Raw genomic sequence first — 12,222 nt, 5'->3', positions numbered from 1 at the left:
TAGTCCACCACTGTTTCATAGAGCCATTTGGTGAGGGGTCTAGCAGGACACACAGTGATCTCACTCCCACTGTTAGAGTGCTTGATGCCATTATGAGGAGGACACTGCTTCTGAGGATAAGGTATCACGAGGGCTTGACTCGTATACAGTTATAGTTACTAAACTCTCTGATGCAGCAGACAGTGTTTGACATTTAGGATCTCCTTCTATCAGAGATGGAGGATACTATTGTAGAGGGGTTCAAGGGTCATAGGCAGCTGCCATATGCTCACTGGATTACATTCCTAATCCATAGGACAGTTACTGTGAGACCACCAGAGATGCTGGTAGAGTACAGTGGTGATACTATAGAGTTCCCTGCATACAACATGACTCAGATAATCCGACATAGTGCAGTGAGGACATCCAGCTAGTCGAGCCGATGTCCAGAGGTGCCAGAGATGGTAGCTCAGCAGGATGAGACTATCAGGGGCATAGCAGCTATATAGGAGGAGCAGCTTGATGCTCAGCAGGAGGGGATGGTCGAGAGCCTCCACGTCGACATGACCATGAGGCCGATAGCTCCAGTTCAACTCCATCTGCATCGTAGACAGACCTCGCTCTACTTGCCATACTTGAGCGGATGAGGCAGGATCAGGCTCGCCAGGCTTAGGAGACCGCCGCCACTTTTGCACAGTTTCAGACTCGGCAAGATGAGTTTTAGCGGCAGCAGCAGCAGCAGTAGCTCCTTGGATTTATGCAGCATGTAGTGATAGCTATTAGGGTTCCACCGTCACAACCTTCACCCTAGCTTGATCAGCCTGCCACCACTTCTATGACTCTAGCTTTATAGCCTAGTGGGCTTCAGAGTCAGGGACAGCCACTAGCATAGTTTGCTTCACCTACAGAGCAGGTGTCCTAGTGGTTTGCTTCGCTAGTGTTAGCCTCGCAGTTCACACCTCTTTAGACAGGCTTCACACCGGCTCAGACTTTCTCACTACTAGTGCCAGATACCTCAGTCTCCAGGAGTCTTGGAGCGACTTTTAGTGAGTTGACAGGGCAGCCTACTCCGCCATATTTACATGTCCTAGGTCCTTCTATAGTTGCACCTATTACCGGGACTACAGAGACACTCCCTTCCTCAGTGGCATCATTAGAGTCGGCTGCTCCAGTCATACCTACACAGTCTATAGCAGCTCCAGTTGTTGATCCGACCCAGACTGCTTCAGCGTTGCTTCTAGCTACAGAGGGTCAGACTGCTCAGAGCTCTAGTTCAGATGATGATGGCACTCAGTTCTAGCTTGCTCCTCGTACCTTAGCGCCCGACTTGTCCACTGCAGCTCCGTCGATTGACCCTTAGATTTTGGTGTTTGACGCCAAAGGGGGAGAGGGATTGAGTATGTTAGTCTTAGAGAGAGCGACATATCTAGGGGGAGCTTAGTTTATCAATTAGATTATCTATTACATTTGGAGTTTTATGTGTGATACACTATTATGCATTCGTGTGTTTCCTTTTATGCATCAAACTACATTTATGTGATAGTGATATCTATGTGATCGTGATATATGACATGTGTGCTCATTTGCTTTGCTTCCGTGTTTTACTCCGACACAAATGAGCTTTATTACTTGTACTCATGCTTATTTCATATCTTTTGAGTACATCATGTTGGCTTGGGTCATATAAGCTTGCCTAACTCTTTTGTTCTTATTGTCAAAAGCTTATATGAACCAAGCATGTTAAAAACCTCAACTCTTTCACATACTCGAGGTGGTATTGTCATCAATCACCAAAAAGGGGGAGATTTAAAGCATCTAGGCCTCTAGTTGGGTTTCGGTGATTAATGACAATACATGATTACTATGACTAACGTGTGTTTTGCAGAGGTAATTAAGTTAGGTCATGGTAATGGAGATCAATTGGGCTATCATGGTGGTCATGCCCCTACAATGGAAATCGTTTTGGTTTTCAAAGGATGGACGACAAGGTTAAGGATGGACTAGTTCTAAGTATCGTTTGGTGTTGAAGAGACACTTAGAGTAGTTTAGGACTTTGTTTTTCCTTTGGCCATACTATTAAGGGAGGTATGGATGGGTAGCTTGACCTAGGTGAGTCTAGTGGGTTAGGTGTGGTGCACACTTGCTAAACCTAGCACTAGGTAGCTCCTAAAAAGCCCTTAGATCCATTGCAGCAAACTTCATTCACGTACGATCAAAAATTGGAAGTGAATGGACGGTCAAATACTGACCGGACGCTGGCTTCGGTGTGACCGAACGCTGGCGCAGAGTCCAGTCAGTTCATTTGATCAAGATGAAGTTGTCTGAAAGTGACCAGACGCTGAGAGGTGAAGTGGCCGGACGCTGAGGGCCAGCGTCCGGTCGATTCCAGTAAGATTCTAGAGAGGGAAAATCACGACCAGACGCATCCGATCAGTGATGACCGGACACTGTCCAGCGTCCGGTCACCATTTGATCATTGGAATTCGGGGTGAACTGACCGGCATGTCCGGTCAACATGACCGGAGCATTCGGTCACCTCGCAGAGACACATAACGGTTTGTTTTTCAGCCCATGTTATAAATACTTCCTCCATTCGTGTGTGGGGGTACTTTTGCTCATTTCAATAGCTGAGAAACGCCTTTGAGAGTGCCAAGAAGAGCAAGGTCCTAGTGAGATGATTGAGATTTGAGAATCCCAAAGAGAGCCCTCATTAGTGAGATCAAGAGTAGCAAAGTGTGCATCCACTATTCTCATTATGCTTGTTGTGGTCAAGTGAGAGTTTGTGCTTGTTACTCTTGGTGATCGTCATCACCTAGACGGCTTGGTGGTGATTGGGAGCTTGGTGATCATCCGGCGGAGCTTGTAGATGACCCAACTCAAGTTGTGAGCGGTTGTGGGTGATTCACCGCGACGGAGTGTTAAAGAATCAACTCGTAGAGAGCACTTGATCCTTGCACAGATCAAGGGGGAGCTACACCCTTGCGCGGGTGCTCCAACGAGGACTAGTGGGGAGTGACGACTCTCCGATACCTCGACAAAACATCGTCGCGTTCCTTTTTCTCTCTTTACTTTGAGCATTTACTTTGAGCAATTCAATACTTGTCTTTACATTCATAGAATTGCCATACTAGAGTAGGATTAGAACTTAGGTTGCAAGACTTTTTGTGCGGTAGAACATTAAAAACACTTTCTAGGCACAAGAGGTTAATTGGGCTAACCGTTGGATTTAATTATTGCAAAGAAATTTAGAATTAGCCCAATTCACCCTTTCTCTTGGGCATCTTGATCCTTTCAAAATGAACAAAACTAGATCACACGTGTTATGTTTCAAAAAACTTTTTCAGTAACAATTTATGTGTACTATCTTATACCATATAATTTATAACATATAACTTATAAGTATAACTTATAACATACAACTTATTACATATAACTTATAAAAAAAAACTTAAAGCTCAAGAGTTATGAAACACAACTATTTACAAAAAGTTATTAAACACAAAAAAAAACAAAACTAACTTATAGCTTATAACAAAACTTGCAAACACAAAAGTTATTAACACACAAAAGGAAAGAATTAACTTATAAACACAAAAGTTACGAAACACAACTTATGTATAGAAGTTATCAAACACAACTTATGTGCATAAGTTATTTTATACAACTTGTGTATATAAATTATTATTATAAGTGAGTCTATTCAACTTGTGTACATAAATTATAAGTTAATACATAAAAATTGATACAAGAAAAAAGTTTCTCAAAACATATATAAGTGGGGTCTAGTTTTGTTCGCCTGATCACGTAGAACATACTGGTGCAGACGGAATTGAAACTGGATACAGCGTTCATAAGTTATAGTAATTTGAAATAAATATAATGTATTTTTCAAATCCTAGTCAACGGAAAATGACCAGCCCGACCCAATTGTAAGCGACACAAAACGTCATTGCCACGTGGTAAAAAGCTAACACGAGGATAACGTACACGCCAACATTGTTACACAAGCAGACCCAAGTTGGGCGCGTTTAGATGCAAAAAAAATTTGGGTTTGGGTTACTGTAGCATTTTCGTTTGTATTTGTCAATTAGTGTCTAATTATAGACTAATTAGGTTTCAAAGTTTCGTCTCGTGATTTTTCACTCAATTGTACAATTAGTTTTTTTTTTTCATCTACATTTAGTACTCCATGCATGTGTCGTAAGATTTGATGTAATGAGTATTGCGTAAAAATTTTTGAGAACTAAACATGCCCTTGATGTGGTGTATTCAGTGGAGCTGAGGTGCGCACGATGATTGAGCCATGTTGTACTGTCGCTTTGATTTAACTTCGTGTAGAGCAGGATATTAAAGTATTTAGTTTCAGGTACCGCCAAAATTATGTTCACAAATTAAAATTTTAAGAAGAAAAGGGCTTCATACACATCGGCCTTTTTTTCCTTTTGGACTTCATACACAATCCGAAGAAAGTGCAGAAAAGCATGTAACTTATAAGCCATGACTGAAAGTACTGTTAGCTAGTTTGGTGTGAAAGAAAAACACTGTTTAAACAGTGGATTATAAGTCAGATACGAGCGAATAAGCCGAAACGAATAGGCTGTTCATTACAACATGGAGCATTGAAGCTCAAACTCCTCGAAATGAGAAGATAAAAAAAAGCTAGCACATAGCAGCAAGGTGATACAAAGGAAAAGAATGAAACTAAGCTTCAATTCTATCCCAAAACTTCCATCCAAACTTCACAAGGACCTCCATAGTGTCTCCAGGACACAACATCCGCTCTTGAGTTTTGGCCTCTCTTCTTCTTTATGAAGTGCTGACCATGTTCGGAACCAATAACAGTATAACAAATTAAAATTCAATAGATTTGATAGGAGGGACTCTGGTAATTCTAAAAACGAACTAGCCAAACAGTCAGAGTACCAAGTAGGGTGAACACATGAGTGCAACAACCTTTCGCTCGAGCATATCTCCGCAAGGTCCCTTCTTCGAAAGGGAACAATAAACTGGGTTATTATTTTCAATCACCACTGATCTCCCAGTGTAGCGTAGCCTTACGCAACGAGGCGGACTAATCAAGCGTGGCAGTAAATGCAGCACGGATCTTTGGCGCAACAAAGCAGCTGGAGCTGCAAACCCAGCCACACAGCCGAGGCCGAAGTCAACGTCCCGGCGACACTCCGGCGCCACGCTGTCCCGCTGTCCAGGGCGGCGCCAGAATTCTCCACCCGCTGTTGGCCCTGCGCCAGCCGCCAGCCACGGACACGGTCGTTGGTGCGGATCCGCGGGCGTAGCATACGCGTACACGTACGCGCGCGCGCACGGCGGCGCCTTGCTGGGAAGTGAGAACCGCGGCGCCTCGCGGCAGCACCGATCCCATCGCGGCATCGCCGAACCGGTCAACCACCCTTCCGCCCGCACGGTTTGATCCCGTCGTCGGCGCGGGGAAAACCTGGCGCGGCGTGGTTCCTCCGCCGGGGCGAACCGAGGCGCGCGTCGCGTGACTCGCGTCGGACCGTCGGTGCGCGGTCGAAGGAAGCATCGCGTGCTCTGCCCGCCACAGCCCCCGTGCGCCGGCGGTCGGCACCCACGCGAAACCCGAGCGTGGAAACAAACGTAATAAGGGCGTGTTTAGTCTGAGGAATTTGGGAATTTTGACTACTGTAGCACTTTTATTTTTATTTGGCAATTAGTGTTTAATTATGGACTAATTAGGCTTAAAACGTTTGTCTCGTAATTTCCAACCAAACTGTGCAATTAATTTTTTTTCGTCTACATTTAATGCTTCATACACGTATCATAAGATTCGATGTGATGAATACTATATCACTTTTTTGAAAATTTAGGGTACAAACTAAACACGCGCTAAAAATCTTGAAAACAGCAAAGCACCAAACACGCCGCACCATAAAAATCTTGAAAACAGCAAAGCACCAAACACGCCGCACCATTTCCTTTCCTTTCTATTCTATCCCTCCCTCCTCGGCTCCTCCCCTCTTTGCCCGAGTCGCTAGCCTCCCTGCCTGCCCCGCCTCCTCCCGTCGTCGCCGTGGACCGCTTCCTCCACCTCCGCTTCCACAGCAGCTGAACGAGGTCAACTCTTCCGCCGGCGGAGCGAGAGAGCGAGCGAGGGCGAGAGCGGGGAAGAGACGGGAGGGTCCCGGATCTGAGCCGAGCTGCGCTCTCCGCGCCCCCGTCACCGACCGACTACCGCCCGACACCCAGGTCTTGTCGCTCCGCGCAGATCTGCTGCTGCTGCTGCTCCTGAGGTAAATCGTCGATTGCTTGAAACCGTATCCGGTAGATCCGGTATGCTTCCGCGAGCAGAGGGTAGTTCGGTTGCTAGCTTCGCGGCTAGACCTGCTCTAGTAGTAGCCGATAAGCATAGGCTAGTATATCTACTAGCCAGCCACCCTATATTTGGAAGATTCACCAAATGGAGTGAAATCCAGCCTCCCGGCTCCGCGGATCTCTCGAACTCCGTTGATTCTTTGATTCCTTTCCATAGAACCCGCGAAATTGCAGGGATCTGCGCGTGCCAAAGCGCCTATCTGATTAGATACTATTACCGAGAGCGAACGTCGCTGAATTTTTTTTCTAAACTCATCATGTGGTTCCTTTTTGTGTTCAGATCTGAATCCAAGCTTGAGCTCCGGTTGGTAGTCGTTGGTCGGTACATAAGAGGCGGCGGCAGGGGAGGTGGGCTGCGAAGATGTCGTCGAGCACGATCCGGAAGGCCCTGGGCGCTGTGAAGGACCAGACCAGCATCGGCCTCGCCAAGGTCACCAGCAACATCGCGCCCGAGCTGGACGTGCTCATCGTCAAGGCCACTAGCCACGACGACGAGCCGGCCGAGGAGCGCCACATCCGCGAGATCCTCCACCTTACGTCCGGATCCCGCGCCCACGTCGCTGCTGCCGTGGCGGGGTGCTCCCGGAGGCTCTCCCGCACCCGCGACTATGTGGTCGCGCTCAAGTCGCTCATGCTCGTGCATCGCCTCCTGGCCGACGGCGACCCGTCCTTCCACCGCGAGCTCCTCCACGCCACGCCGCGGGGCACCCGCCTGCTCAACCTCTCCGATTTCCGGGACGAGGCGCACTCTGGATCCTGGGATCACTCTGCCTTTGTGCGCACCTACGTGCTCTACCTTGACCAGCGCCTCGAGTTCTTCCTCCATGAGCGCAAGCAGGGGTCAACTGCTGGCAGTAGCAGCAGCAATAATGGTCCATCACCACGGGACCGTGACCGCTGGGGTTCACCTGATCCCTATGGCCGCCACTCCCCCTCCTACTCGTCAACCCCTGGGTATGGCGGATATGATGATTACCGCGAGAGGAATGGCGGGAACAATGATGACAAGAGGCCACCGACTCCAGTGAGGGATATGAAGCCAGAGCGGGTCTTTGCTCGTATGCACCACCTACAGCAGCTGCTTGACAGGTTCCTTGCTTGCCGCCCCACTGGTGGCGCAAAGCACAGCAGGATGGTGCTGGTTGCGCTGTATCAGATTGTGAGAGAGAGCTTCCAGCTCTACGCTGATATCTGCGAGGTGCTGGCGGTGCTGCTGGACAGGTTCTTTGACATGGAGTATGCTGAGTGCGTGAAGGCTTTTGAGGCATATGCTAGTGCTGCAAAGCAGATTGATGAGCTCTGTGCATTCTATTCATGGTGTAAAGATACCGGAGTTGCAAGGTCATCTGAGTACCCAGAGGTGCAGCGTGTCACTGATAAGTTGCTGGAGACGCTGGAAGAATTTATGAGGGACCGGGCAAAGAGGCCCAAGAGCCCACCACAGGAGCCTGAACCTGAGCCTGTCAAGGAAGAGCCTGAGCCGGATATGAACAGCATCAAGGCGCTTCCAGCACCAGAAGATTATAAGGAGCCTGAACCTGTGAAGGTGGAGGAAGAGGTGAAGCCAGAGCCACCCCCGCAGCCACAGGGTGACTTGGTGGTTCTCAGAGAAGATACTGTTAGTGCAGATGAGCAAGGTAATAGGCTTGCTCTAGCTCTCTTCCAGGGGCCACCCGCTGCTGGTGGAAGCAATGGTTCATGGGAGGCTTTCCCTTCAAATGGTGGCAACGAGGTGACTTCGGCATGGCAGAATCCTGCAGCTGAACCTGGGAAGGCTGATTGGGAGCTTGCCCTTGTAGAGACAGCAAGCAACTTGTCCAAGCAGAAGCCAGCAATGTCAGGTGGTATGGACCCGCTGCTGCTGAATGGTATGTATGACCAGGGTGTTGTGCGCCAGCATGTCAGTTCACAGGTGAGCACCGGGAGTGCCAGCAGCGTCGCCCTGCCTGCTCCTGGACAGAAGACTCAGATGCTTGCTCTGCCTGCACCGGATGGTTCAATGCAGGCTGTTGGTGGTGACCCCTTTGCAGCCTCCCTTGCCGTCCCACCACCGTCCTATGTGCAGATGGCAGATTTGGAGCAGAAGCAACAGCTCTTGACGCAGGAGCAAATTATGTGGCAGCGGTACCAGAGGGACGGCATGCAAGGGCAATTGAGCCTGAACAGGCTCGACCAGGCTTACAACAACGGTTTTGCCCCCAACCCGGCCATGCCCTATGGGATGCCCACGGCATACAACACGAACCCCATTCCGATGGCTTACACAGGGAACACTGGGTATTACTACCCTACTTACTGAGGAAGCCTATTCTTTATTCATCCTTACAGTTGCTGTGAATTTTTGTTCTGTGTTGTCATCTTACTCCCAGCCCTGGGGTTGTGTCCAGCATCAGCTGCTGTTCCCCGTCTCTGGATCAAACCTTTTGGTCTGATATATGTAATGTAATTTTATTTGTTTGGAACCAAATGCAGCATCCGAGGGTGGCTATAGTTGATTACATAATCTCAGTTGATCTTTACACTGTTTTGCTAATCTTTTGCATGTTATCACTTTTCTTCACTCGATGTTGCAGTGCGGTGTTGTTGCGTGACTGTCACACCGATGCTGTCACTCGCATCATTGCATGTAGTGGTACTTAAGGATGAAAACAGAACGGAAATATCCCGAACCGAACCGCATCGTTTTTTTATATTTAATCCGATCGAATTCGCATTTTTTTGTCCGACTTTACCGTTTTCGCTTTCGCATTTCAGATGTTTCGTATTTTAAATGTAAAAGTAGAAAACGGTTTAGACATTTTTCCGACCGTTTTCTACTTTTCTACTTTTAATTTGAAATATTCCGAATTGAAAATTCGGTTTAAACCGAATTTGGCCAACTGCACAGGTCATACAGCCCAATTACAGGTTGTTCACCACGCAGTTGTGTTCTTTCTACTGGTGGCCAGCTGCCCTCTCTTATAGACGGTGCTCAGCCTCGTCTCTCTTCACCTCATGAGATGGTGCTAAATGTCAGGAAACCGGCAGTATCTACACGAAAGCCCACCTGGGCCATAGCCCATCAAGCTCATCGGTTTAACCCCCACCTGCAAAGTCAATCATTTGATAGTTTTTGCATCAGCCGAATAAATCTTTGTTACTCAAAAGAAAAATCTGAATAAATCTTTAAAATAAAATACTACATCTATTCTAAAAAGATTAATAAAATTATTCTGACTCAGTTCGAGTTCATGTTTCTATAATATGCACTTGTTAATTATTATATGCACTTGAACTTGATCATGTATGCACTTAGTCATGCACTTGGTCTAAATGTCGGTATTCCGTATTGAGTTTTCGTATACCGACCGTGTTTGATATAATTCCGCTCGAATTGTTTCGTTTTCGAAATTCTCGATATTCCGTAAGTTCGTGTTCGTTTTCGTGTTCGGTTTGTCCGCTTTCGTTTTCGTTTTCGTATTCAAATGTAAAAGTAGAAAACGGTTAAGGAGTTCTCCGTTCGATTCCGTCCGTTTTCATCCCTAGTGGTACTGCATGTCGCATCTTCTATGAATACAATATCTACCTGCGGTGACGAGAAATGCTCTGTTTCTCAGATCTGGGCCTTGTTTAGTGGACGAAATTTTTTGAGAAATGGTACTGTAGCACTTTCGTTGTTATTTGGCAATTAGTGTCTAATCATAGTCTAATTAGGCTTAAAAGATTCATTTCGTGAATTTTGTCTAAACTGTGTAATTAGTTTTATTTTTTATTTATATTTAATGCTTTATGCATGCGTCCAAAGATTCGATGTGACGGGGAATTTTAAAAAATTTTGCAAAATTTTGAGAACTAAACATGCACTGGATCGCCATGTTGGAAAAGGTTGCTGGTTGTTGGCATTAAGGGTGTCATGTTTGGTGGTAATTATAACTATTTTTGTTGTGACAAATACTTTTCCGAAATAAACTTGAGAGAGGCCCTACTTTTTAGCATGCTGCTCTTTGAAGCTATGAAGTATGGTGTGTGTGTGGACCTCTTGGACTACAATGGCGATAGTTATTCTTGGAGAGTACATTTTAGAAATGAAAGGAAGAAAACTGTCGAAAAGGTTTTGAAATTGGTTGAAAACGGTAAGTTTTTATGTTTTGCTAAGCTTGGAAACTCTATCTATCATAATGTATAAAACGATATGGAGTACGGGAATTTCTCTTACCCCTGCTTCCACCCAATTCTTTCCAGCCAGGGTGAAAATTAAAATAAAATATTTGCGGTGAATTTCTTCGCTAGCTCTGGAGTCAGTAGTCTGCTGACGACTTTCGCAGGCTAATCATTGAATAAATCACAGTGACCTAATTTATGGACCGTCACTGACTCTCTATTTGATCTGTTAGGGAGGCAGGTGTAGTGCTTGCTGGACCTGGACACCTTTGGAGTGTGACAAATAAACGGGTCAAAAGAACCTGGAAATGATTCATCACGTAGCGGCAAGCACTAAACAGAGAGGAATTTCGGCCGATTGGGGCGTCGCAGAGTGCGCGCTTTCCGGGCATGGCACGCTCGCCAGACGGCGACCCCCGGCAGGATAGCAAGCACGTCGCCGTCGACTCGGGGCTTGGATGATATATCTAAGGCACTATGCCATACTCTTCTTTGTATGCGAATTGATGGTGGTCCGTGCGCCGTATGGCGAGGAATATCACAGCAAGAACTAGGGCTTTTCAGCATTTATTAGAAATAGAAAGCCCCAGCATAGCATGCTCTGAATTCTGAAGACGAACCCTGCATGGACGCAACCGAATGGTCTGGCAACAGTGAAGCAGGCAAGCACAACTTCGACATGGCGATGACATTGTTTACCCAAACGGCCTGTAGTCCGTTAATTAAGGGTTTGTCTGATTTGTTCCTCAGACAACTTTGGCATGGCTGGCCAGGCAGTAATTTAGGCTCTCGATTTCAAGTGACTGGTGGCCTAGTTTGTTGCCTGCCAATATAGTGGCCAGTCGAATCTATTTATTGGGCAGTTTGTCTTGTTTATACGGTTGTTTACCCTGTTCGGATGTACATCTAGTCCTAATAAACAGTTAGGTAATTTGGATTTAGGGGCTGATTGATGTCCTCTGAGCAATGTTGCCTGGCGGCAAGAAGGATTCACATGCGCACTGAACTGATCATAGATCAGTCGGTTGGTTTCTCGTGGTGAAAATTGCCTATCCGAGTTTAAGTTATCGACTTAGCATGGGTGCTCGTACTTTTCTAGATTTATTTTAGAATTTAACGACGCTATGCTTTTAGTGGTAGGCGACGTTCTAACAATAAACAACCCGAACAATCTGAGGCACCCCCGGAGCAACCCGTTGGTAGCACCACAACATGGCCCAAAATAGAAGCTAACTAGTAGAAAGCGCGCGCCTTCGCACGCGTGGGCGAGAGAGCGTGGCAGGTATAGAAGAAAGCATATGTTATGTTGATATCTTTAGATTTGACTTAAATGAATATGTTTATCAAGGAATGGTCACCAGAGAGACTAATGCTATAGTTCATTAGACGACAAAAGCATCAATATTAAAGATAAGTCAACGTAACAGAGTACCCTAAAGATAGATTGCTATCATGATCATGATAAGGCAGCAATGAGTAGCTAGTAAAATAAGCATTGATCTTTGTATCTCTTCGTCGATGAATCAGCAGCAGGCTTGCAAGTGATCAGTTAGCAATTTGCAAAATCAGGTGTTTCCCATGATTGAGAACGCAAAGGTGGAATTTGAAGCCTCATTCTTTGTCAAAGCATTCAGCATCACACGTTGGGCCATCTGTAAAGAGAGAAACGGCTACATCTTTAGACAAAATCAGCCTGATACAGCTATGTACAAAGGTGGAATTTGAAGCTTCACACCCAAGGATGTTTTTCGC

General features: G+C 46.3%; 1 protein-coding gene across 1 annotated transcript; it reads left to right on the top strand.

Moving 5' to 3' along the window:
- The first annotated feature begins 5,923 nt into the window (after nt 1–5,923).
- LOC136547641 (putative clathrin assembly protein At2g25430) lies at nt 5,924–8,863 on the top strand. Its single transcript, XM_066539579.1, has 2 exons — nt 5,924–6,248; nt 6,611–8,863. The coding sequence occupies exon 2, from the start codon at nt 6,692–6,694 to the stop codon at nt 8,627–8,629; it is 1,938 nt and encodes a 645-aa protein (XP_066395676.1). The 5' UTR covers nt 5,924–6,248; nt 6,611–6,691; the 3' UTR covers nt 8,630–8,863.
- The last annotated feature ends 3,359 nt before the right edge of the window (nt 8,864–12,222 follow it).

Source organism: Miscanthus floridulus, chromosome 1, assembly GCF_019320115.1.
Source record: "Miscanthus floridulus cultivar M001 chromosome 1, ASM1932011v1, whole genome shotgun sequence".
Lineage (NCBI taxonomy): Eukaryota > Viridiplantae > Streptophyta > Magnoliopsida > Poales > Poaceae > Miscanthus > Miscanthus floridulus.
Note: the sequence above shows the minus strand (reverse complement) of the source record. Positions and strands in the feature narration are given on the sequence as shown.

Excerpts from the sequence above, each read along its gene's own strand:
- LOC136547641 (XM_066539579.1), top strand. The coding sequence starts at position 6,692 with ATGTCGTCGAGCACGATCCGGAAGGCCCTGGGCGCTGTGAAGGACCAG.